The following is a 25,221-nucleotide window of genomic DNA, read 5'->3' as shown; positions in this document are numbered from 1 at the left end:
GCGTTCTGTGTATGATTCTTTTTTTTCCCCCGGAGTTGCGATTTTTGCGACGTAATCACATCTGTTGCTGACTTTGCATCTACGTCGAATTTAATGGGGAAAACCCGTAACAGAAAATCAACAAAAACGCAGCATAAATTGACACGCTGCAGATTTAAGTTCCACCCCGCAAGTCAATTTATTAACGTTTACGCTGCATTTTTTTTTACCACAGCGTGGGCATGAGATTTACTAAATCACCCACTGTGCTGCTACTGTAAACGCTATGGAAATTCCGCAGCGTTATCGCAATGTGCCACATCCAACATACATTATAGTCCATTTATGCATTAATTATTGCACCCAAAAACATTTGAATTTCAGATGTGTCCGTAGACAAAAAATAAAATAGTGAATCATATCCAACAAAGGACCAGCAATTCCACGTATTTAGGGTCCATTCACATGTTGCGGTTAGAACTGCATAAACAAAACGCATGCATTTTTACCGCGATTTGATGCATTTTTGTTGCGCTTTGTTTTCTGTAAAGACGCATGCAGTTTTCGGATACGTTTTTTTAATGCAGTTCTTGCCGCACCTCAACATGTGAATGGACCCTTATGGTCAATGCATAAATCATGATCTCAGGCGTAACACGGACCATAAGGATATTTTTTTCCAAATTCATTCAAGCTCAGCTGGAACAGGAGGCATAACAGTCACAAGCCCCTATAAACTACATGCGCACTTATGTCCAAGGGTCACGTAAGAGGAGGGGGGGGATAAAATACGCAGACATATATATAATAATAATAATACACACACTAAAATATTCAGAAAACAACTCTGAGGGTAAGGAGACCTACATGAAAATACTATATAGGAAATTCTCGTCCTTTGCACATTTCTTAGTCTCTGTTACAAAGTGTTAAACTCTTACACTTAAAAAAAATCTATTTTCTATAGAAAGATGAACATCGAGCAATAAGTGCCTTCCAAAGAGATATAATTGCTGCACTAGTTGCATACATGCTCACTGCACATTTGGAACATCTACAAATGCATAGCTCGGAAAAAAAAAAAAAAAAAAGTCTTAAAAAGCACAATAAGTATTCACAAGCAAAATCCGCAGGCTTCTTTTTCCAGACTGAATCAGAGGTTTAGAAAAATCACCACAAAAAAGGAACATATCTGAGGTAGAAAAGAAGTAAAGAGATCAGATCTAAGAGAAGCCAATGACTGCCTCGGAAGTAAAGTGCCAGCATGGTTAGAACGTGTACCCGCAGCCTATACTCCACTAATATTTGAGGCGATCCTACTCACTTGGAACCATTGACAACATTGAATCAATTTGTGCTTAAAGAGGCTCTGTCACCAGATTTTGCAACCCCTATCTGCTATTGCAGCAGATCGGCGCTGCAATGTAGATTACAGTAACGTTTTTATTTTTTAAAAACGAGCATTTTTGGCCAAGTTATGACCATTTTTGTATTTATGCAAATGAGGCTTGCAAAAGTACAACTGGGCGTGTTTAAAGTAAAAGTCCAAGTGGGCGTGTATTATGTGCGTACATCGGGGCGTTTTTACTACTTTTACTAGCTGGGCGTTCTGATGAGAAGTATCATCCACTTCTCTTCAGAACGCCCAGCTTCTGGCAGTGCAGACACAGAGCGTGTTCTCGAGAGATCACGCTGTGTCGTCACTCACAGGTCCTGCATCGTGTCGGACGAGCGAGGACACATCTGATTCACATTTGATTCTGCAGCAGCATCAGCGTTTGCAGGTAAGTAGCTACATCGACTTACCTGCAAACGCCGATGCTGCTGCAGAATCATCTGTAGCCTCTGGTGCCGATGTGTCCTCGCTCGTCCGACACGATGCAGGACCTGTGAGTGACGTCCCAGCGTGATCTCTCGAGAACACGCTCTGTGTCTGCACTGCCAGAAGCTGGGCGTTCTGAAGAGAAGTGGATGATACTTTTCGTCAGAACGCCCAGCTAGTAAAAGTAGTAAAAACGCCCCGATGTACGCACATAATACACGCCCAGTTGGACTTTTGCAAGCCCCATTTGCATAAATACAAAAATGGTCATAACTTGGCCAAAAATGCTCGTTTTTAAAAAATAAAAACGTTACTGTAATCTACATTGCAGCGCCGATCTGCTGCAATAGCAGATAGGGGTTGTAAATCTGGTGACAGAGCCTCTTTAAATGAGGGTTTCCCAGGATTAAATAAAAAACAAAAACCTTTTCTAGTCCCAGACAACCCATTTCATTCCTCATTGACGTCACAAGTTCCAAGTGATTCAATAGGCTGATTATGCAAACATATGGGTTTGGATCACTGGTTAGAACATGGCTCATACTACGCCAAGCACAGACCACGGTACACCAACAGCAGAACCAGGTCAACTAATACCTCGGATTGCAATTTATAAATTAACAAAAGTAATCTGAAATGTACAATATCAATACTGAGAGATTGAAAGAAAATAAACACAAATCACACAAGTAGATTTTTGCACTTCGTCTTAAAGAGGTAGTGTCCACTATATACAAGAAGTGACATCTCGCGTTGGCTCTTTTAGGTTATTTTACGATACGAAAAAAAAAAAAAAGGTTTAGAAATATTGTCATGGCTACAAAAATATTGGTTTTCTTCAGGGAGTTCACGTTGTGTTTTGCTTCAGATCTCCAGTTGCATAATACTGAAGGACAATAACTAGGCAGTTTTGGATTCCGTAGGCATGACATAGATATATATATATATATATATATATATATATATATCCTGATCATTTGTGCATCTGTAAATTAAAATTGCCATCCATGTTTCTAAACGTGGTTTAAAATACGTTTCTCCTTCAAGACCACATGGTCTGGCTTTAGTAACTAGGATCAGGATCCAACTAGAATCTCCATGATGTGGTCCAGATCGTTCAAATCTGTCCTGCAGACCTGCAAGTTGCTGTTTGAGGAATTATTGCACATAGTATACAGCTTGTGGGGTTCTTCTACAGCAGGCTGCATTCGTGGCGACATTAAGGAAGAAAAGCTAAAATCCGAGTCGTACATAGAAGTATCAATGTCGTCAAAGATATCATCCACCGACAAGTCCTTTAAGTAACTGGTGGAGCTTGTCAGTTCAAAAGAACCAAATACACATTCAGTTCCCCTTATATCCTGCTTTTCACCTTTGTATCCGCTTTCCATGGGTTTTGGTGGTTCCTCCACGGCAGGGCACTGGGCTGGAGTTGGGCTGATGTCTTCAACAAAATCCAGATCCTTGAGAAATGAGGAAATGGCAGAAGACATGTCATTGTCTGTAACTTCCATCAAACTGTCCATTGGGTTCTGATTGGGCCAGGAATCCCTTGTAAATTCAGAGTTAATTCCAAAAGGTAAATTTAGTGAGTCGTCTAAGGAGTCGCTTCCCGTGTACATTAAGCTGGAGGGGATGTCACTGCCGATAATTCCCGGCAGCTGGCCGGCCTCCTGCCTTGTTTCCTCCTGAATTTGACGTACTGTATTGGCTATGAGAACGGATCGGTGCAGGTTGGGTTCAGCCAGCATTTTGTAGCTTTGCAGCTTGTTGAGGCACATGTTGAGCACCAGTTGCCTTTGATGACTGTACGGCATGGTTCGGTTGCATTCGTAGGCACAAGGAAAGTCGGTCATGGTCTCTTCACAATCATTCAATTTGCGTTTGAGTCCTCTACCAAGCATGGGTCTGTCAAAATAAAATTGGTTTATAGCTGTTATGCTAGGCAGTATCTTAAAGAGCCAATGGCATAATAAAGGTATACGGCCATCGGCAAATAAAAATATAAAGCCTTCCTGCACAGATACTGAATACATTGTGTAATCACACATACTTCTAGAACAGACAATACTTTACTGCAGGGCTGAACAATCCCAGGAGCAGGGCGGCTAATGTGCTAGTGCATGGAGGGGTTTACTGGCTGGCCTCCCTCACAATGTTCATGCAGCGTACCTGTATCAATGCCACATGAAAAGAGCAGGAATAGGTCCTCAAAGCTGCTGAGGCAGAGCAGTGAGCCCCAGGCTATCTGCTGCTTATCTGGCATTGGGGCTAATTTTGCCCCATGCCAGGTTAGCAGGATTTCCAGACCAGTGGGTGCCAGACTAACACGTTTTTCTGGCCATGTGTGAATCCAGCGTTGTGTCGTGTCAAGCTTGCTTGGCTGTTTCTGTAACTCCCATAGAAGTGAATAGAGAAAGTCATTCATTCTGTTCTTGGATGCAGCGGCTACCATCACCAGGCAAGCAGGGTACCAGGGACCCCTGTTCTCCAGAGGTGGGACCTGCACAATATATTTATGGTATATCCTGTGGAATACACCTTTAAAAAGTGTAGCTAAACGTTCGACTAACTTCTGACATGTCATAGTGACATGTCAGAAGTTTGGATTGGTGGGGGTCCGAGCACTGAGACCCCCACCAATCACTAGAACGAAGCAGCTGAAGCACTCAGCTGCTACTTTTCTGTTTGGCTTTCTCCGGAAAGCCGTTGTATCGGAGTACGGGCTCATTGAGTCCGTACACCGATACATTTATTTCTGGAAAAAGACGAACAGACACGAAGAAGCTAATCGCTCACACGATTGGAACCCATGATCGGAACCCAAACTGAGACAAACGGAAACTATAGGTTTCCGTCTGCATCACCATTGATTTCAATAGTGACGGATCCGGTGCAAGCTGTTTTCGTTAGTCACCGTTGTGCGAAGGTTCCGTCATTTTGATAGGATCAATACCGTAACAGACTGCGCTATTCATTCCGTCAAAATGACCGAACCTTTACACAACGGGGACAAATGAAAACCATTTGCACTGGATCGGTCACCATTGAAATCAATGGTGATGCAAACGGAAAACCTATGGTTTCCGTTTGGATTCAGTTGATGGGTTCCCCTGACTGAAAGCTCCGATGGAACCCATGAACGGAGCCCTGACGCAGATGTGAACGCAGGCTAAGAGAAGACCTTTAACGGTTGCTTCAACCTGTAATATTAAGGGACTTTAGTAGGAACAACAGGTATTTGCAGGTTATGATACACAAATCACAGGTTTGTAACTATGGAGTACTCAGCATAGACACTTGTAAATCAGTTTGCTTTGGCAAAGACTTTCCCAATCTCACAGGATGTAAACGGATTGCTCTGGCTGGACAGTGACATCAGGGGCTTCCCCGGACTCCGCGCTTCAAGTAGCACTGTGTCGGGGGAGTTTGGGCGGCGTATCCCACTGTATGCCTATCCATGCTTTTTCTCTGTTTATATTCCACATCTGGTTATGTATTCCAAATACGGATTCAAAATACTGTAGTGTGCAAGTGGCGAAAACAGCTCCTGAATTTCAGACGTTTTTGCATGTACGAGAGAAAGGTAGGATCCAGCGAGGTATAGTGATAAAAGGAAACTCGGTTTCCACTTTATTAAGCGTGAACGATAAAATAGCAAACACAAGAGAAGGAACGCAGTACAAGGTGGTCAAAAATGGCAAATTGAGGGAGCCTACGCGTTTCGAACACGATCTGTGTTCTTATTCATGGCTAGATCTAGTGTCTTTGCATGTACTTGCGTTTTTCGCGGTGTTTTTTACGGACGTAATTGGAGCTGTTTTTCATTGGAGTCAATGAAAAACGGCTCCAAAAACGCCCCAAGAAGTGCCCTGCACTTTGACGCGGGCATCTTTTTACGCGCCGTCTTTTGACAGCGACACAAAATTACACCTCGTCCGAACAGAACATCGTAAGACCCATTGCAGGCAATGGGCATATGTTTGCAGGCGTAATGGAGCCGTCTTTTCAGACGTAAATCGAGGCGTAAAACGCCTGAATTAGGTCCGAAAATAGGTTGTGTGCACATACCCATAGGGTCTGTGGAACGAACTTAGACCTCATATGAACCAAGTTTGTTTCAGTATAACCGCAGGGCGTTTGGTTCGTGCAGCCGGAATATGGAGACTAAAATGTGGCACTATTAGGCTATGTTCATACGGATCGGATGCGCTGCGGAAAAGCCTGCAGTGCAGTCGACCCCGAACGCGCTGGGAAATCCATCCGAATATTCGCACCGAATGCTGTTTCAATTTGGAGCGTATAAATTGGGCCAGATTGACCCCTATGTTTCATCACGTGACCGCTGCAGCCTCATTAACTGCAGGTGTCATGCGATGAAACGTCATCACGGGGGTTGCGGAGCAGCTAGAAGAGCAGGGAAGCGTTGCTATGGCAGCGCCGCAGGAGCAGAGTATGTGTATATATAATTTATTTATTTTTTAACACATGTGCAGTGAATCCGCACTGTAAATTGACATTTGCGGCTCGACAAACTGGTAAGATCAATTTTTTGGGTTGTGGATCTGTGAACACTGATGCGCAACAAGAGGTTTTTAGCAGCAAAAACAGATCTGGTCGTGTGAATAAGGCCATAGACATTGAACGGAGCGCTAGCGTTGATACTAGATCGCCATTCTATTTAGAGTCCTCTTCACTGCGGTCGAGCAGTGAGGAACGGGGGAGGGGTTCAGGACCCCCTTTCTTGCGTTTGGTAGGGGTCCCAGCGATGGCACAATCATCACCTATCCTGTGTATAGGTGATAGTTGTCGATTCTGGAATAGCCCCTTAAAAAGCTGTTTTCCCACAATTAAAATGTATCCACCCAGCCCCGTTCCTCCTCACTGCACCCCCCACAGCGAGGAAAAAAAAACGCGAGTGAAGCAGCGGTAGAGTATGCGCCCTGACGCTCCACTCAGTGTCTATGGAGCGGACGGAAATAGCCGAGCGCCATCTCCGTCAGTCCCAGACTTTGAAAAGATTGCGGTGCCGCCCGGCCGGTGTCTCAGGTAATGACAGTCAACGTGGCTGTATTGGGACCAGCAGGTTGCCACGACTGACACGACAGTTGCAAGAAGTTCGAACCTGCTGGATTTTTTTGCAACTATTGTGTCGCGGTAACCCACAGGTCGCAACGTGGCCACAATGACTTTCATTGGTCAGGGTCACCATGTAGCGCTAGCCATCATCTCAGCATATTATAGAAACACGACCTTGAAGTAGGGAGCCACTTTCCTCCTCTGAGAGGTCCACGGTATGTCACATGACTGTTGTAGCAGAGCTCAGCAGTGTCAGATCACAAAAAAAATAATGGCGGCCATCACATCTAGGACACATCCGAATTGCAGATATTGGGCGACTCGCCATATTTACCGGATACAGAATACATCGCAGATATGCTACAGATGGGAATACCACTTAAAAGGGGTTTCCAGGATCGGGAGCTATTCAGTCACATGACTAGATCCTCACATGGATAGGGGGGGGGGTGCCCCCCATGGCAAAAGTTTGAATAAAGTTCTATAGGAAACTCCCTTTATTTAGTGAGGGGTTTATGGTGAACACAAACACTAAATACCCTTTTAAGTACGTCGTGTCTGGTGTTTCTGAAGTGTCGTCATTGTGTGGGAAAAACGTAAGTGTCGCCTCACGTGCGACATATTCCTCATAGCCCGAGAGACATTTTCTCCGAATACAACGTCTAGGTAAAAATGTCTCACAGGAGGTGAAAATAACATTTACCTGAGGACATGTCGCTGACAGAACTTGTAATGTCGCAGCCTGTGCCGTCTGACCAGTCACTTACCTCACGCACGGCTGCTGGTGACACTTCCTCCTCGGTTTTCCCGTCTCTGACTGCGGCTCCAGAGCTGCCCCCCTCCTCCTCCTCCTCCCGGTGTCACCTTAATCATGAGGCGACAACTTCTACAAGCAGGGGGGCCAGGTCACATTCCCTCTCTACTCCCCGAGGCCGTTGGGCTCACGGCTGGCTCCCCCCCGCCCCGAGTTCCCCTCAAGTGTGCGCATCCGAGGGATCCGCTGCCAGCACTAGGCATCGAAAGTGCGTGAAGGATACCCAGCTGATTGACTGCCCTTGTCAGGTGCGTGGCTTCTGATTGGATGACAGCTGCCAGGGCAGCACAGCAACCATTTTCTGATTGGTCAGAGGGGAGGAGACACGGTGATAAGCAGGATGCGCAGTTTAGACGACCAATGAGGGCGCAGGGCGGGTAAGGTGACGTCACAACCGTTCTATAAGCCCAGGCAGCGCAGGCAAGCAGCTCACAATGGTCGGATCTGTGATGGTGGTCGGACGAGAAGCGCTTGTATTGCGTAGGCAGTAGTGTCGTTTCGTACATGTCACTTTCAAGCGACCCCATTACCTAGGGGGACCATTTGCTGCAAGGTCACTCGTTTTCCACATAGGGAACAACTGAAGTCACTGCTCTGTTTGGCCATGGTGGCCCTAATGCCACCGCCTCATTTTAGAACTGTATTAGGCTAGAGCAACAAGTGTCACAGATGTGGATTTTGTTGTGGATTTGTCGGCCGGTTCACCAGCGTAATATTGAAGTGACGTGTGAACCCGGCCTGTGAGATAAAGGCTCTATTTGAGACAGGTTTCGTTGTAATTTCTAGTAGTACACCGAGAATAAGGTATCCATGAGGTAAGTTTGGACCAGAATTTGCGTAAGTGAGGCCCCACGCACACGACCGTAAAAAATACGGTGCGCAATTACAGACCCGCCGAGTTCTATTGGCCGTGGAAACCTTTCCGTATCGCTACGGATAGGTGTCGCTGCTGGGAATTATGGCGCATGCCCTGCTTTTCGTTTTTTACGGGCCATGCTTCCGTACTTCGGGAGCACAGCCCGAAAATGCAGCCGGCAGTGCCCGCAATCACAGGCCGTAATTACGGGCATGGCCGTGTGCATGAGGCCTAATAAGGAGGCAAAAGTGGGCTGTATTAAGACGCCTGTGAAACCGGCCCAACACCACAAACCATAAAAAGTCAATTTGAACAAATCTCATCCACAGGCTGCGGGGGGAAAAAAAACCTGCAGAGAAATCATGCAAACATCAGCCTGTTCTCCGTGCAGCCCAGTCTCCTGGGGTGACATTTCATCCAAAGTGACTGCTGCAGCCAATCACAAGATTTAGTGGTCACAAGGGCTACAGCATCATCACAAGAGGCCAGGCTGCACAGAAACCAGAGGGACGCGTCGCTATGATAACACCTGTAAAAATAAGTATTTGGCTTTTATTTTTTTACTGCTCTTTCCGCAGCAACAATTCTGCCAAAAACATGCACCACAATTTGGTGCGGTCTTTCGGCCAGTGTTGCCTACGGGTTCTAGGTCGGATACGACGTGTACTTTTAAGCAGCATATTCAACCTATGTGAACAACCCCTTAAAGGAACATTACAGTTATGACCGATACATTTTATTTGGCTTAAAAATGTATCCAATTAGCCCAGAGCGTTCCTTTAGAGCAGAAGCATGCAACCTTAGCGAGGTAGCAATCTACTGTTGGAACTCAGGAGGGTCTGGCAATCTACTTGGTACTGAGTTGTGACAGGACCATACGGTGAATAGTGTATAAGTTATCAAGGGCGTTGTTGGGGCCTTACAAAGACACTGTTCCTGGATAAATATTACTTACTAAATTCAGCACTACAGAATATACAGGAGAATCCAGCGCTGATCAAACCCAGACAAAATACACAATTACATCGTGACTCACAGGTGACATCTTCTCTTTCATTCAGGGCCAGATCACCGTGAGCACTTCTTGCAACCACCACTCGTCTCTGCACATATTGCCCTCAATCAGTAATTATGCCCACAAAATAATTGTACTAGAACGCCTCCAGTCACACCTCCCAAACTTTAATGAACGACGAAAAGGGAAATATGAGGCATGCCACACCATGACAAAATTTATTTATTCTTGAGCCATGCCTTTAACCGTGCCCCAATCCCCACGCAGCCTCCTCCAGGAGTCTACTACCATAACTCTACAGAACACCACCCAGCTCAGACCCACAGGCAGCCAGGAATACATGCAGCACAGTGATAAGGCAAGAATGGCCGTGGCACAGAGCCAATGGCTCCCAAGCTCTGCCGCAGTTTTCAACTTCATCCATGTCATGGTGGTCATCTGTCAGCGATAGATAGCCAGCTTTAGTCACTGTATCGCAAGGGTCATATAAGTGATTGGCAGTGGAACGGACATCCACTATGTGGCACAACGCAAGTCTATGACGCTTGGACACACGCCTCAGATTATAAAAGCACTGGCCATAAACAGACACAACCTGCAAAACACACAACTTTTTGTATGGCAGGAAGCTAAAACGTTTTATTATGAATTTGCTAAAACCAGACCACACCTTGGGGTATTCTAATTCAGCAAATTAAAGGTTATTCTTGGTATATTTTAAAAAGTTCTGTAGCATTTAAACGATTTCAGCTGGAAATTGGGTCTATAGGAGGTACTTGGGGCCTGTACTGCAGCTCCCTATGCCTACAATGTCATACAGATAAGTTGTTTCTTTCTATGCCAGACTCCACATAAATCCAACAGGACAAACAATGTGGCACTGTATGTATCAAGGTATTCTCATCTAGAAGCATTGCTTCTAGAGAATATCTCCATACATATGGCACCCGACAGTGCACAGCAGCCTTGTGGCTCCATGCTAAAGAGTCAGACATCCTCTGTGCAAGGTCATACAGGCTCCACATACGAGGCTCTGCCAGGTGTATGAGCAGCCACAGAACATGCCCCGGAAGAAATCTGCATACATTTTAGGCTGGGTTCACACGAGCACAATAACGTCCGTAATGGACGGACGTATTTCGGCCAGAAGTCCCCGACCGAACTCAGTGCAGGGAGCCGGGCTCCTAGCAGCAGTTATGTACGATGCTAGGAGTCCCTGCCTCTCTGCAGGACAACTGTCCCGTACTGTAATCATGTTTTCAGTACGGGACAGTAGTTCCACGGAGAGGCAGGGACTCCTAGAATCGTACATAACTACGATGCTAGGAGCCCGGCTCCCTGCACTGAGTTCGGTCCGGGACTTCCGGCCGAAATACATCTGTCCATTACGGACGTTAATGTGCTCGTGTGAACCCAGCCTCAGGGTATTCTGGATTTTCTTCTGTTTTTGAAGCAGGTTTAAATGATTCTTATGCACAGGGTAAATACACAAAGCCCAGGTGAACCATGGACTTTGTTGCAGGTTTCAGGCCATCTCCAAAGTGGAAACTATCCTACGTGTATCATGGCCATTGTCTCCATCTAATATTATACTGATGCAAATACATGTGACTGATCCCAAACTGTGATTATTAGCAGTCCTTCCAACTGAAATTAAGTCAGTGCTAACTTACGGGGTTTTATATGGGAACACCCCTTTAAGTGACCAGCCAGAAAATAACAGCCATTTATGGCATATCCATAGGATATGCCATAAATGTCTGAGAGGCTGGTCCCAGCTCTGGGATCCACTCCTATCTCAAGAACAGGGTCCCCGATCGAGTCCTGTCAGACGGCCACCACATCCAGGCAGGGATTCCATGTGGAAGTGGTCAGGGTTCCAAAAACAGCAGTTTGCTGTGCTATGCCATTTCTGTCCTCCCATTATCTTCTATGGCAATTACAGAAACAGCAACCACCTCTGTACCGATTACCTGCCTGAATGCGGCAGCCAGCAGTCATCTCACCAGGCAGGGGTCTTCCTGACCCCATAGACATTCAAATATCTCAAGAACGGTCCTAAAGGCTATGCCCATATTTTATGAAATTTTTGTTGCTCCAATGCATCGAAAATGAAGCAGCTTTGCAACAGGTCTTGATTAAAAGTGTCCTACCATTGGGTCTACAGCTACTTTGCAGATCTATACATCTCTATGGTTACGGACTAGTCTGATCCTTCAGTCATACTCCCTTCCATTTGTCCCATATTGTTTTCTAACATATATGCTGTAGATTAGCTTTTAATTTTAGATGCAATTTGAGAATAAATAAAAATATAATAATAATATATATGTATGAATGAATGAAAAATAACTGGTTATGAAGTGGATTTAGTCTTAACGCCCATCTGCTCTGTCACCTCCTTAGATATTTAATCTAAATATGAAAGCAGAAATTAGAAATGTATTAAACAAATTCAAAAAGACTTGTTTATTAAAACATACTTAAAACTACATTCATTGCAAAATTGTATGTATAATATCACAAAGCAGGCTATAATAATAAAAAAAAGAAAAAAAAAAAAAAAGAGCAAGATAATCCAATACTGATATCACTGTAAATGCATCAGACCCAAGTGCACATACCATGAGTGGAACTGTATAACACCCAGGGAAGTCATGCATAACATTTCTATGAACCGGCAGCGACTATAGGCTCCGGCATCATAATCCAAATGCACTTGTAGTCTTTTACGGAGTGTATAAGAAAAACAGCTGCTTAACCTGTTCTATGGAAGACTTAAAGGCACTAAATCTTTATTTTTTTGGCAGCCAATGTATTAACCGATAAGTCTAAGACTAGGTTATGAGCCCGATTCATACTACAGTACCATTTCTAATAAAGTCACCTATGGTAATTGCAGAAATTTGGCATAGAACTGGTTTCTTCACTTCCCGGTCTTTGAGATAGGGACGAGATTTAAAGGGGTTGTCCAGTCCCATACAATTTATTTACTGCTGTAAAAAAAAAAAACTAATACTCACCTGACCAATCCACTGCTCCTCCCATGCCAACACTTTTAGGGTCCCCCACCGGTCTCCATTCTTCCTACTCCCGCAGTTTTGACAAAATTTGACCGCTGCAGCCAATCACTGGCTGTAGCAGTAACATGTGGACACCACTGAGGCCAGTGATCGGCTGCAACGGTCACATCGTGTTGACAAGCCGAGGCTGAAGCAGAAAGAGAAACTATAGGCGGGAGGCCCGATAAGTATCAACACGGGATCGTCATTGGTTTGGTAAGGTGAATTACTTATTTTGTGATTTCATATTTTGTAAGCTCTTTGTAAAGCATTTCATGTGGCTGGACAACCCCTTGAATATGCTTGGTCTCCACTGCAAAGACCAGCCGGAGCCCCCACCTCTTTTTAAAAGTACAAGCATTGGAGTGGGAGACTAAATGGATACCTCCTGGTACATGTATTGAAAACTATTCTCCAACATTTGAATTGTATTTGACAGAACAAAGTCAAAGGAGAATATCATGACGTTCCAATTTATTTATGTTTAACTTTAGTGTCCCTTTAAAACAGATGCCCAAAGCACCCAGTAACACCATTATAACAAGCAGGATATTCTGGGCTTATAATATGAATATATTTGCTGAAGAAGCAGCATTTTAAAGTTCCGTTATTGAAGAGATAATGCTTATAAAAAAAAAAAAAGACAAAATGACATTTAAATCTGCTCACAAATGTAACCCAAAATACATTCTACTAAAATGGATTCTCTTGCCACAGAAAAAAAAAATAAAAAATCCTGTACATATAGGAGATCCTTAGGAACTAAGTGGGTAAAATACACTCTATAACGAATGTATAAGTATGAGTCACGTATACGTTAGCTCTTCTACTATATGTTAGGTCCCGAAACAATGACGACAATCTGTAAACATTGTGTATATGCATGAACCGTGATGAATATGGTGCAGCTCGTACTTTGACAATCAACCTGTATAAAGGACTATTGCTTTAAACGCATGTAAACATTTCCGGGGCAATCAAAAAAAAATTCCCACCAGTAAGAATGCAAATACTAATATTTTAATACCTGCAATTTTACATATCTTGACATGTCTATTTAGGAAAGTCAGAAAACCGCGATAGTGGAATCTCCTCAACTGGAACCACATCGATTGATATAACAAAGCGAAGCTCAATGGAGGAGCTCCTGTCAATATCAGGAGAGACAGAAGTCTCCGAGCTGTATGCCAAGGGTAGCACACAATGCGGCCCCCCTTTATTCCAGCGATTGGTCCCAGCTTATGGAGCCCCCTGATGGAATAGTCGGATATCTCAATTTATACAAAAGTGGAAGTACACATTAAAGGAATATTACAGTCACCAATCACCTCTCTGGGAGGAACTGAGGTTTCCCATTTTAGTGATCAGTACGGGCTCCACACCGATTCGGAGCTACGTGCCCCATTCCTCCTGGATAGGCGACTATGGTTGATGGCTGAAGTGCCCCTTTAATATTACAATTCAGTAATTATTGCTGCAATAAACAGGTTAGGTTGATTGAGTCAAAGTCTTAACACCTTGTTTGCACCATGTAGTTGTGCTATAAAAAAAAATTTTTTTTTATAGCCAAGTCAGAAGTGGATCCTAAACAGACGGAGTATAAAAAAAGGATAATACATATTTACTTTTGGATCCAATCCATTTTTGACTATTAAAAAAAAAACCACAACACACACTAGTGCAGATCTACATTGTGTGAACAAGACCTTAGGCCCAATTACACGGGTGGTACCATCGGTACAATTCATCCAATAACCAGCACTCAACAGTTGGTTTATGTAAGTTACATAATAAATTCCAACTGATAAAGTTGAAAACAATCATTTGTGTTATACATTTTTAATTGGTCGCGTATAAGGGAGAGATCTATTAATACTGTGTAAGCGGTGCGCCAGTCTCTCCCAGTGCAAAGTGCGCCAGCATTATCAACAGGACAGGCGCATTGATGACTCTGGCCTAGGCTATGATGAAACACCAGGTCAGAACGTTCATAAATAAGTTGTAAAATACTGATGCCCCGTCCACTTCACTAGAAGTCAGACAAAGTGGAACTAGGGCTTCATAAATATGGCCGATTGCTGGATTTATCAATGAAACTGGCATTTATGCTAAACCTGCCCCCAAAAATGTTTTCTTTATCATGAACGGAGTAACATCCACAACCGTCTGGCACATTATTGATCGCGTATGGAATAGTATTGTCCCGTGTAAATGGGCCATTAATTGCGTGTTATATAAAAAAAAAGTTGGTACTAAGAAAAAATAAATATGTGATTAAGAATGAGATAAAAATTAGAAAAAAAAACTATATAAAATAAATACTGCAGATTAGTGTAACTAAAAAGAATGAACATACATAGATGTTATTCGTGTAACAATACATTATCCTCTACGGCTGTAGTCAGCTACCTGTAGCTTTTGGGAAACTACAACTCCCAGCAAGTCATGGCAGCAGCAAGAGCATGCTGGGAGTCAGTTTCACATCAGCTGAAGATCCACATGTTGGGACACTGCTGCACTTTGGGTAGCAGCTCTTCTGCCATTGACAAATATGGCATAACTAGTTTCTCATTTTGATGCCTTAACGAGGTTTTCCACTATCTGACACCGGATAGGTCATCGGTATATGATCGGTGCGGGTCAGACACCGCACCGATCAGCTGATCCAGCTGCCTCCGAGAACCGGACATCCATGCCGGAAGCGGATGGCTCCAGTTAGGGAATAGCGGCCAAGCTGCAGTTCTGCAGCACGGCCGCTATGCAATGTACAGAGCCAACTGCTTCCGGCTCCGTACATTGCATACCATGCAAGGATATCCGATGCCCACAGGCAGCCAGAGCAGCTGATCGGCACGAGGTCCGGGTGTCGGACCCACACCGATCGTATACTGATGAACTATCCGGTGGATAGGTCATCAGTTGTCGGGTAGTGGACAACCCCTTCAATAACTTGGTTAACAGCAGTAGTCTCCGACCTGCAGCTCCCCATCTGTTGAGAAACTACATCTCCCAGAATGCTGGTGGTCATAGTTCCCCAACAGCTGGGGAGCTGCAGGTTGGAGACTACTGGATTACAGCTCTATGAAATAATTTAATACAACCATTACATTTTTGTGCCGATTACAGGACCATAAGGAGGATTACTGTAGAAATTCAATGGCACTAATAATTCAGCACAAAGTGCAGGAGTAGGCAATACAACCTGAAGTAGTGATGTGTTTTTTTCTTTTATTTCACAAACCGTCTTTCCTTCAAAAAAAATAAAAAATGTCTCACCTTATAGCAAGGTCATTACTACGTTTGGTGATTTTAATTTTCTATGAGAACGAAATAAAAACGTGGCTGCTTTCTTCCCTAAACAGCACCTCTCTTGTCCATTGGCTGGATCTGGTATTGCAACTCATCCCCAGTTAAGTGCATTAGCCTGCGCTGCAATACCAGACACAGCCTTTGGACAAGTGCCGCTGTTTTTGGAAGGAAAACTGTTTTTATTCTATTCTCATACAAACCCTTTAATGGCAGCGCTACAGATGCTGAAAACAAACGAATATAAAAGAGACTGGTGAATATGGTACACGGGGTCATTTAGAATGAGGAGCATTTCCACCGCAGCTGCCATAGGGGGCGTTATCCAGACTCCTGAACGACAAGCCTGCCTAGACAGGAGATATATCATTCCATACATAGGCTGATAAGCTAAGCTGGGTAACAACCCCTTGTGGAAAGCGGAATGGCGGCCATGTTGTCGCTACACAGCATTCCCAGATATAACTACGGAATAGCTAATATAACCTGGCAGAAGAGGACGACTCAAGGTGGAAATGCTCTTTAACCAAACCATAGTTCAAAAACATGCCATCATGCATAATGGAATATCATCTTCAGGATTCTACAAGAATCTCCACAATATGATCAATCTCATTGAGCTCTGCCTTGCAGTGAGTGGGGGCAGCGGACTGGGATAAGTTCTCTAGCATATCGCAGTGGCCCAATTTTGAATTTCCCATCATCCCAGTGAGAACAGTATCAAGGTCGTAATATGAAGTGTCAACCTCAGAAAACAAGTCTTCCATGGAATTTGTATTTCTATTTTCCAAGGTTTCAAATATATGGTCTAAGGATTTTTGAAGGTTCGCTCTATTTTCCTGCGGGCTTTCAATCTCCCATAAGCCGGTTGAAGCGTTTTGCACGGCTTTAACGGACGTGACTGTCGATATCTCAGAAATCTCCTGAGTCTCTTGCACCTCCAACTCTTCGCTGTACGTGATATAAGCATCGTCTATGTGCTTCTCTTCAGCTTGATCCTTATTCGACGAATGACACAGAATTTCTGTAGAAACGAGACGATCCAAAGGAGCCGGATGATCGGTTTGGTGGACGTGGAAAAACTGCCAGCTGCCGTCTTGAGTCATTTCCTCTTGTATCTGCCTTACGGTGTTGGCGATGAGCACCGAACGGCAGAGGTTTGGTTCTACCAACATGTGGCACAGTTGAAGCTTCACTAGTGACATGTCCAACATTGACTGTCGTTCTAGAGTATAGGACGGAAGTGTCTTTATGTCGACTGAGGACCCGTCAATCGCTTCTGCTTCAAAGCACTTTCTCTTAATTCCTCGAGTAAACATGGTGTCCTGTAAGAGTAAAAAAAAAAAAAAAAATGTAAATGAAGGCTCCGAGCTGTAGAATTTCATGGACGCATCACCGCTTATGTTACACACGATACACAAACATTGGCAGAAAAGTAGACTTATATACTGAGACGACCGATGATTTAAAGGGGTTGTCCAAGCTGGGGGGGCTGTTTTTCGTACTGCTGACCTATCCATAGAACAGGTATTCAGTATATGATCTGTAGGGGGTCCGACAACCGGGGGCCGCACCGATCAGCTGTTCCGGGAAGTTATGCAGTAGCCGGTGCCAGAAGCAGAAGGCTCCGTTCACTGTATAGCAGCCATGCTGGGTTACTGCAGCACGGCCACTACACAGCGTATGGAGCAATCTTCTTCTGGCACCGGCCACTGCATAACTTCCCGGAACAGCTGATTGGTGCGGGGCTCGAGGCCTCCACCGGTCATATGCCGATGACATATCCTGTGGATAGGTCATCAGTATGTAAAACAGCCCCCAACCTGGACAACCCCTTTCAAGATAGACTGCAAATGCAATCACAATCACTCATGTTCTAAAATAAACGTATACCTCTTTAGAAGGCAATTATAATGTTTTCTTCGTGTGTATACTGCGGCATATCGAAGTAAAGAAAAGTGGCAAACATCGTTGGTCCTGCTCATTTGTAGGCCAATGATAAAGTCTGCACTGGAGAATGCATGGTGCTTTGGAGATCCTTGATCCATTGCACAACTAAGAACTATGGATGATCCTCAAATGAGAAGAATGTTTCTCTAAATGATCAGGCATCAGGAAACGCCAGAGTCTTAACTCTACACAGAAAATAAAAATATACCAGTTAGTGCAAAATCCCTTCAGCAAAAACACATGTAGGAGAAAAAAACAAAAAAAAAACACCAAGATTTAAAGTCACAAAATATAGACAGACACCTTCTGGTTGCTGCTTACAGAAACTTACAGGTGCTCTGATGAGGCGAGCAATGGACCGCCATTTCTGCACTGAAACAAGGGACCAATTCGAGATCAGGAACCACTCCTACTAGACTGCAATGGGGGTGCCACCTGCTGGACTCCCATTAATAATATGCCAAATAGCTACGTCATAGGAGTCCATATTGGAATAGCCCATTTATGGGCAGGGAAAAACGAGCGCCGATCAATGAGACAGCTCTAGGATTGGCGCTCGTTCTCTCCTTTCACAAGGAGCATGGGTTGGCTATGTATGGAGAGGAGCGCTCGTTACTCCAATCGCTCGTCCCAATGCATTTGCATAATGTCGGCAGCACGTCTGTTTACACAGGGAGACGCGCTGCAGACAACGATAATATTTATAGCTGCATAAACGAGCAGATCAGCCGACGTACGGGCGTTTTCTTGTTCATCGGTGATTGTTTCCCTGTTTACACAGGGCAACGATTGGGACGGAGCGTTCATATGCGGCCACTTTAAAGATTATAATAGGGGATTTGCATTCCAAGCGATGTCGTCTCAGAATCACACCTTTTTAAACTCCCATTATCGATGTGCAGCCGATTCACAAAATACAGGGTGATATAAATGGCTGTTATTCTGCGGACACCTGCAGGGCATCAACAGGGAATGTGTAACTCTCCGATAAACTGTAGGGTTATTATTGGATAGTTTCATGTTGTAAAAAGAGTAGTAACATATTGAAGAATTTTCAAAAAACAAAGCCCTCAGATTTTATTTACAGTGATGGCAACGTGAAGATTCACTCAAAAGGGTTTGTCTCAGGATAGCCATGGACAGCATATCCAAGCGAAATACCAACAACGTGACCCACAGGTAGGACTGGGTCATTTGACTTAATTTGCCCTTTCAATGCGCCACGATTTTGATTCTTTCAAAATCAAATTAAATTCCACCCACTACAGCAGAGTCTTCTCATCTGCCACCAATGAATGCCTCCTTAAAAAGGTGTTGACGTCACGCAGTCGCACGTCTGTGCTCACGTGACCACTTTCATGCTTCTTCGAGAGCACGCAGTGAGCGGCTGGTTACCCAGCCCTATCTGCAGGTGACTGACTGCTAAAGTAATTATACTTCCCTAGCACCACAGCCGCTCAGTTTTAGTGATAAGCGGGCGCTACAGCAGTCAGACACCGCCACTCGGACATTAGTGTCATAACCTAGTCATATGCCACCAATGTCTATCCTGAAACAACCGCTTTCCACCGTGGCTCTCAACCCCCCTCCCCCATTAGATTTAGTTTCAGCATTAAAACTCTCCAATTTACATACAATAAAGTCTATATACACTTCATATCTAGAGACCCCTTACTAAGCATGAATTCCTGAAATACAATCCCACAAATATTGGCCAAGCCACTGCTATTACTTCCTATGCATTCTGGGTAGCCCGTTTTTTTTTACTTTAAAGAGGCTCTGTCACCACATTATAAGTGGCCTATCTTGTACATGATGTGATCGGCGCTGTAATGTAGATTACAGCAGTGTTTATTTAGAAAAATGATCACTTTTCACCAACTTATGAGTGATTTTAGCTTTATGCGAATTACTGTCTTAATGCCCAACTGGGCGTGTTCTAACTTTTGACCAAGTGGGCGTTGTGGAGAGAAGTGTATGACGATGACCAAAGTAAAAACACGCCCAGTTGGGCATTAAGTCATTAGCGTAAAGCTAATAAAGGTCACAACTTGGTGAAAAGTTATCGTTTTTCTAAATAAAAAAACACTTATCTACATTACAGCGCCGATCAGATTATGCAGGAGACAGGACACTTATAATCTGGTGACAGAGACTCTTTAATATAAATTTTTATCCCCCCCCACTGATTTTTGGCCACTGCAGGTTATTCTTATGCAAGAAACATAACACAAACTCAGACCCCGGCCCAACATTACATCCTTTATGTTTTTATATTACAAGCCACATAATGGAGGAGACAAAACGACAGTCATTGCTTTGTGACTGAGCTGAATGAATTCAGGATCCCAGCCGGTCTAGCTGAGAGTCGTAGCCTGAGGGGGGGGGGTTATTGTTAAAATGGAGCAGGAAAGCTTAAGCTGGTCCAGTGCGGAGGATAGGAACACGTTTCAGCGTATGTTATCAGATAAGCAAATTAATCATAGCACAAATGAAATTCTAACACTGCAACATGTTCACTTATAAATACCGTATGTGGTGTAATAAAGCAGAAAAATAAAAAAGCTTTGTATACATTTACAATAATAAAATAAAACAAAAAACAAAAAAAAAAAAACAATAGGAAAAAGCGATGACATTTTATACTGACTTACGCTCTACAATCTCAGCCGGAGGGACGCTACGATGATGTCACACAACTCAGGCTGCGCTGCTCTGTATGTGCAAATAGCAGAGGGAAAGAAAAAATACATGATAGAAATGCCGGGCATGTGGTGGTTTTTTTTTTTATGGTCGATACGCACAAGTCTCATGCACGCGACCATTTACATATCCAGAAAGGAAAGGGGTGTCAGTCAGCGGGAGAGATTTCTCTGACTATTTCACATATATCATGTTACATTTTAGATCTGTAGAAGCGTTTCACACCAACATGCCAGAACCCTACACATTTTTAAGGATACAAATAAAAACACGCTCTAAAGGAGTCATACTAAATAGGGATATGGATATGACCCCCTAGTGACTGACATTGTAAAGACTACGGCTCTATGCACACTGTCCATGGACACCGGATTGTGTGTTATGGAGGCGTACAGCACTGTATACGGAGGTATTCTCCCATAGATGCTCCCCATTATACAGCACGTGATGGAACATGCTATGATTATTTTTCAGGCATATGGGGCTGCTGTATGGGCCATAGGTGTAGCATTGTGGCTTCCTACAGCTGTGGTTATATGGAGCCATAATATGCATGAGCCCTAAACAGCATAAAGAACAGAAAATCTGCGCTCCATACTAAACGTCCCATAGTTGTGTATGGAGACCGTCATACCGATCCCCTTTCCCGTGGGTGATGAGCACCGCTGGAGGTGTCTGGCAGCTACTTCTCCCCTCTGCGTATGGCAAAAACCAAGACTATGCTAAACATGTATGTTAATGAGGGTGGGGGGATAATTGGTCTGAGACTGGGCATGACCATGTATCATGACCACACGTTTGACCGTGTACCACGTAATACTACAGATTCACTACTGACCACAGCTTTCTTGGCGCCATCACCAGGGTTTTCAGCAGCTGGACCTGCAGCAGTCATCTGATCACCAGGTCAGCTTGCTCTTAAAGGGACATCCAGTTGGGAAACCCCTATATGCAAAATCAAGAAGCCATGAACGGGAGTTTTATGTGCAGTCTCATTTGCGCAGTTGGGCCTTGTGCTCACGACCGTTGCCGTTGATCGGGTTGCAAACTATGGATTCTAGCGTCCGTATTAGCGTCTGTAATTCCTCATTCTGTATATTACGGCCGTGTTGTTTCCGTAGGTTGTCCGTATTTTGCGGTCCATGATCGGATAGGAAGATCATGTGATTAGATTTCCCAGGCATTTCCTAGCAATGTATCCACAAAATGCAAAGAGCACACGGACGGCTTTCATGTGCAGTGCATTATTTTTGCAGACCCATAGACTTGAATGGCGGAGGAGGTTCACAACAGCAGACAGGGATAGGAAAGGTTCTATAAATTTGCGTAACTAAACAGATCCATAAAAAAACACTGATGTGTGCATGGCCAAATAGTAATAAATGGGTCAGTGAGCCACCCAAAAAAAATAAAAAAATGCGGATATAACATTGCAGAAAAACACGGTCGTGTGCTCGAGTCCTCCAACTTCCACATTGACTAAAAGAAACGGCTCTTTAAAGCGTAGAAAGTCATCGTACTGCTTTTTTTGGTGCATTAATTTATTCCATGATGTGGTACCGTGTACGTTGTATGTGGCAGCTAGAGATCGTGGAGGTTTACAGTAGGTGACGTGTGCTCGTGTTTAGATTGTGGCTGGATATTGCTTTCAGTAATGTTTCAGTCTCCGCCATCAGTTTTCCATGCTTGAGACCGCAGTTCTGAACAGTAGACAGCACGGTCTTTGCTTCTACGGTGCAGGTTTCGACATCTTTACTACAGCCAGCCAAGGAATCAGATTACACATGACATAAAACAGAGCCACTGTTAAAACTGTATTATATAAGAAAACAAAGTCTACAGGGGTCACCCTATGTAGGAAACACAGGCAGTGGAAGACTTGTTCAGATCGCAGCACTTAAAGGGTCTTTCCCATAATCAATATTTGTCACCTATCCACAGGATAGGTGATAAATATCAGATCAGTGGGGGTCTGACCCCTGGGACCCCCACCGATCACGAGAACAGGCTTACCTGGCCGTCCCTGCGCGCACCATATGAATGTAGCAGTACTGTGCATGCTCAGCCACCGCTCCATTCACTTCTATGGGGCTGCCGGATGCTCTCTCAGGGATTGGTGTGTCTCCCAGTGGTCGGACCCCCACCGATCAGATATTTATCACCTATCCTGATAGGTGATAACTATTGATTAGGGGAAATCCTCTTTAAGCTGGTTTTACACAGGAAGATTTCTGCCCATAACGAGAGAAGATATAATATATAAACCGGCGATCGTTTAAGGGACCTTTTACACGGGCCGATACAAACCGTATAGAGATGAACGATCGCTACTACAGTTCGGGCCTTTAGCGGTCCATGGACGTGTTCAGCGTAGTAGTCATTGTATACTGAGATTAGCAACTTTCTAATTAATAGTTCTAAAACTTTTGATGCTTCATCATTAAGATCTTAGGTCTGCATAGCTTTTCAGCCTATAATACTTCTCACAGCTGAGGGGTTGCAACAATTGTATTCAGTCCAGGTAATCCCCTTAGGCTGGATTCACACGAGCGTGTTCGGTCCGTGATATACGGACCGTATGTCGGCAGTATTCCCCGGACCGAACACACAGCAGGAAGCCGGGCTCATAGCGTCATAGTTATCCATGACGCTAGGAGTGCCTGCTTTGCTGCGGAAAAACTGTCCCGTACTGAAAACACGGGACAGTTTTTCCACAGCGAGGCAGGGACTCCTAGCGTCAGAGATAACTGTGACGCTATGAGCCCGACTTCCTGCAGTGTATTTGGTCCGGGAAATACTGCCGACATACGGTCCGTATATCACGGACCGAACACGCTCGTGTGAATCTGGCCCAGCAGCCTGGACTCCAGCAATCAGGACAAGAGAGAACCCGTCTTGGCAGTCTTTCAAAGTTTCCATTCACTGATAGTAAGCATAGATATTGAAAAGCGTGAAGAAACTGAAACGGGGCAAAGAGGTGATCAAAAGTAGGCTCAACACACCATGTTGACATGCACCGCTTCTACAATATCTATATACCGGGAACCACTGTACTAAAACATCTTGGTAACAGCTGAACTAGCAGCCAATGCGCTACTGTATCGGCCAGGATCTGAGAGACCGGTCATTCAGTCCATTTAAAGGGGTATTCCAGGCTCCAGAATTCTTCACCTAAACACTAGAATGTGAAAAATCCACCGATCGCCAAAATGGGGATCCTCCGCTCCCCCTAGACGCAAAACGGTGGTCAAGAGGAGCTTGAATGGAATGGACGCTGGGCATGGGCTGTGCCGCTGCATTCAAAATCTATAAGGCTGACAGAATCAGCTGAGTGCATTGCTTTGAACAGAGTGGCGCACGCCCGGCCCCAGCTCCATCCATCCATCCCTCTCCTAGCTGCCGTCCTGCGACTGGGGGGGTGGACGTAGGAGCAGGGTCTCCTATTCTGGCGATTGGTGGGGATCTCAAGATGCTGGAATACCCCTTTAAACCCCTTAGATACCATCATCATAGTGACCACAGCACCTAAGGAGTTAGACAGAAGGAGCTCCCTCTGCCCTAACAGACTCCTAGGCCTGTCCTATGTATACACCTAAGAAAGGGTCTAATACATGACCTACCAGTGTTATTGTATTATAGAAGCGATCAGAGGATCACGTGTTCCAAATGAATTGGAAAAAAACTAATTACCGTGCAAAACAGAACAAATAACACATTTGCTGCATTGTGAAGGCAAAAACAGGCCAGTGGCACTGTATATTACACGGTTACATATTATACAAGGATCTGTATACAGCAGCTCTATGTACTTCAATGATACAAGTAGCAGACTGAACGGCAGAGGCTTCCGTAGTGACGTCACTACATAGCTGCCCGATGACTAGGGAGCGAGCAGGCGCCATTTTATAGTCGTCCATTGTTACATTCCCTCCACAATGTCGCTTCCACACAGAGTTACTTATAAAACTCTACAAAATTAAAAACGCCATTAATTACCAGAGACTACGAGCCGCGGAACCCAGCTGTTCAGAATTAGGTTCTCACGGCCCAGCTCCCACCCCTCTTCCTTCTTGACTCACTCACCGTGCGATGTCAGCCCGGCTCGCGAGAGAACGGCATACACAGAGCGGGAAGTCACGACTTCGGCAGTGAAACTACAACGTTGCTCGTCCTCCACCGAGCGCGTCAGGTTCCGGCGGTGTTTCTCGTCCCGCTCTCTCTGCAGACACAAGGGGAGAAGCAGCACAAACCAAGCTCCGCCCACTCTAGTTTTAGCCAACTGCGTGTTACTATGGAGCTCTAGTCCCCTCCCCTTTCCTTCTTTGTGATTGGTCCGGAAAAATAGGCACAAGGTTCGAAACTCAGCAGGGAGGCAGAGCCGGCTCCCGCTGTACAAAGAGCCATTCTCTGTATTGTGCTCCCCCAGTACACACAAAGGGGGGGCTTTATTAAAAGGGGAGAAAATGGCTGTGAAGAGTTTTTTAGAGTGAGAAAAAGTCGCCTCAATACTGCGCTGTAGCTCCGTCATGCGATGAATACAAATGGCACCCGACGGACCGCATTAGGCCTCATTCACACAAGCATATAAGATTCACGCGCGTGAAAAATGCACGTGAATGTGGTCTGTGTGTTGTG

General features: G+C 44.5%; 2 protein-coding genes across 3 annotated transcripts; both read right to left on the bottom strand.

The window, feature by feature from the left end:
* Window positions 1–2,493: 2,493 nt before the first annotated feature.
* LOC142664637 (SERTA domain-containing protein 2-like) lies at window positions 2,494–8,002 on the bottom strand. Its single transcript, XM_075843814.1, has 2 exons — window positions 7,648–8,002; window positions 2,494–3,709 (listed from the first exon to the last, which is right to left on the bottom strand). The coding sequence occupies exon 2, from the start codon at window positions 3,703–3,705 to the stop codon at window positions 2,878–2,880; it is 828 nt and encodes a 275-aa protein (XP_075699929.1). The 5' UTR covers window positions 3,706–3,709; window positions 7,648–8,002; the 3' UTR covers window positions 2,494–2,877.
* A 4,013-nt stretch (window positions 8,003–12,015) lies between these two features.
* CDCA4 (cell division cycle associated 4) lies at window positions 12,016–24,864 on the bottom strand. Of its 2 annotated transcripts, XM_075843812.1 has the most exons (3): window positions 20,538–20,658; window positions 17,827–18,068; window positions 12,016–17,258 (listed from the first exon to the last, which is right to left on the bottom strand). In XM_075843812.1, the coding sequence occupies exon 3, from the start codon at window positions 17,250–17,252 to the stop codon at window positions 16,509–16,511; it is 744 nt and encodes a 247-aa protein (XP_075699927.1). In that variant the 5' UTR covers window positions 17,253–17,258; window positions 17,827–18,068; window positions 20,538–20,658; the 3' UTR covers window positions 12,016–16,508. The 2 variants fall into 2 exon arrangements, with proteins under 2 accessions (XP_075699927.1, XP_075699926.1); XM_075843811.1 differs by lacking the exons at window positions 17,827–18,068; window positions 20,538–20,658 and adding an exon at window positions 24,670–24,864.
* Window positions 24,865–25,221: the final 357 nt, after the last annotated feature.

This window comes from Rhinoderma darwinii, chromosome 12 (assembly GCF_050947455.1).
Source record: "Rhinoderma darwinii isolate aRhiDar2 chromosome 12, aRhiDar2.hap1, whole genome shotgun sequence".
Classification (NCBI taxonomy): domain Eukaryota; kingdom Metazoa; phylum Chordata; class Amphibia; order Anura; family Rhinodermatidae; genus Rhinoderma; species Rhinoderma darwinii.
This window is presented reverse-complemented; position numbering and strand designations above follow the sequence as displayed.

Excerpts from the sequence above, each read along its gene's own strand:
- CDCA4 (XM_075843811.1), bottom strand. The coding sequence starts at position 17,252 with ATGTTTACTCGAGGAATTAAGAGAAAGTGCTTTGAAGCAGAAGCGATT.
- LOC142664637 (XM_075843814.1), bottom strand. The coding sequence starts at position 3,705 with ATGCTTGGTAGAGGACTCAAACGCAAATTGAATGATTGTGAAGAGACC.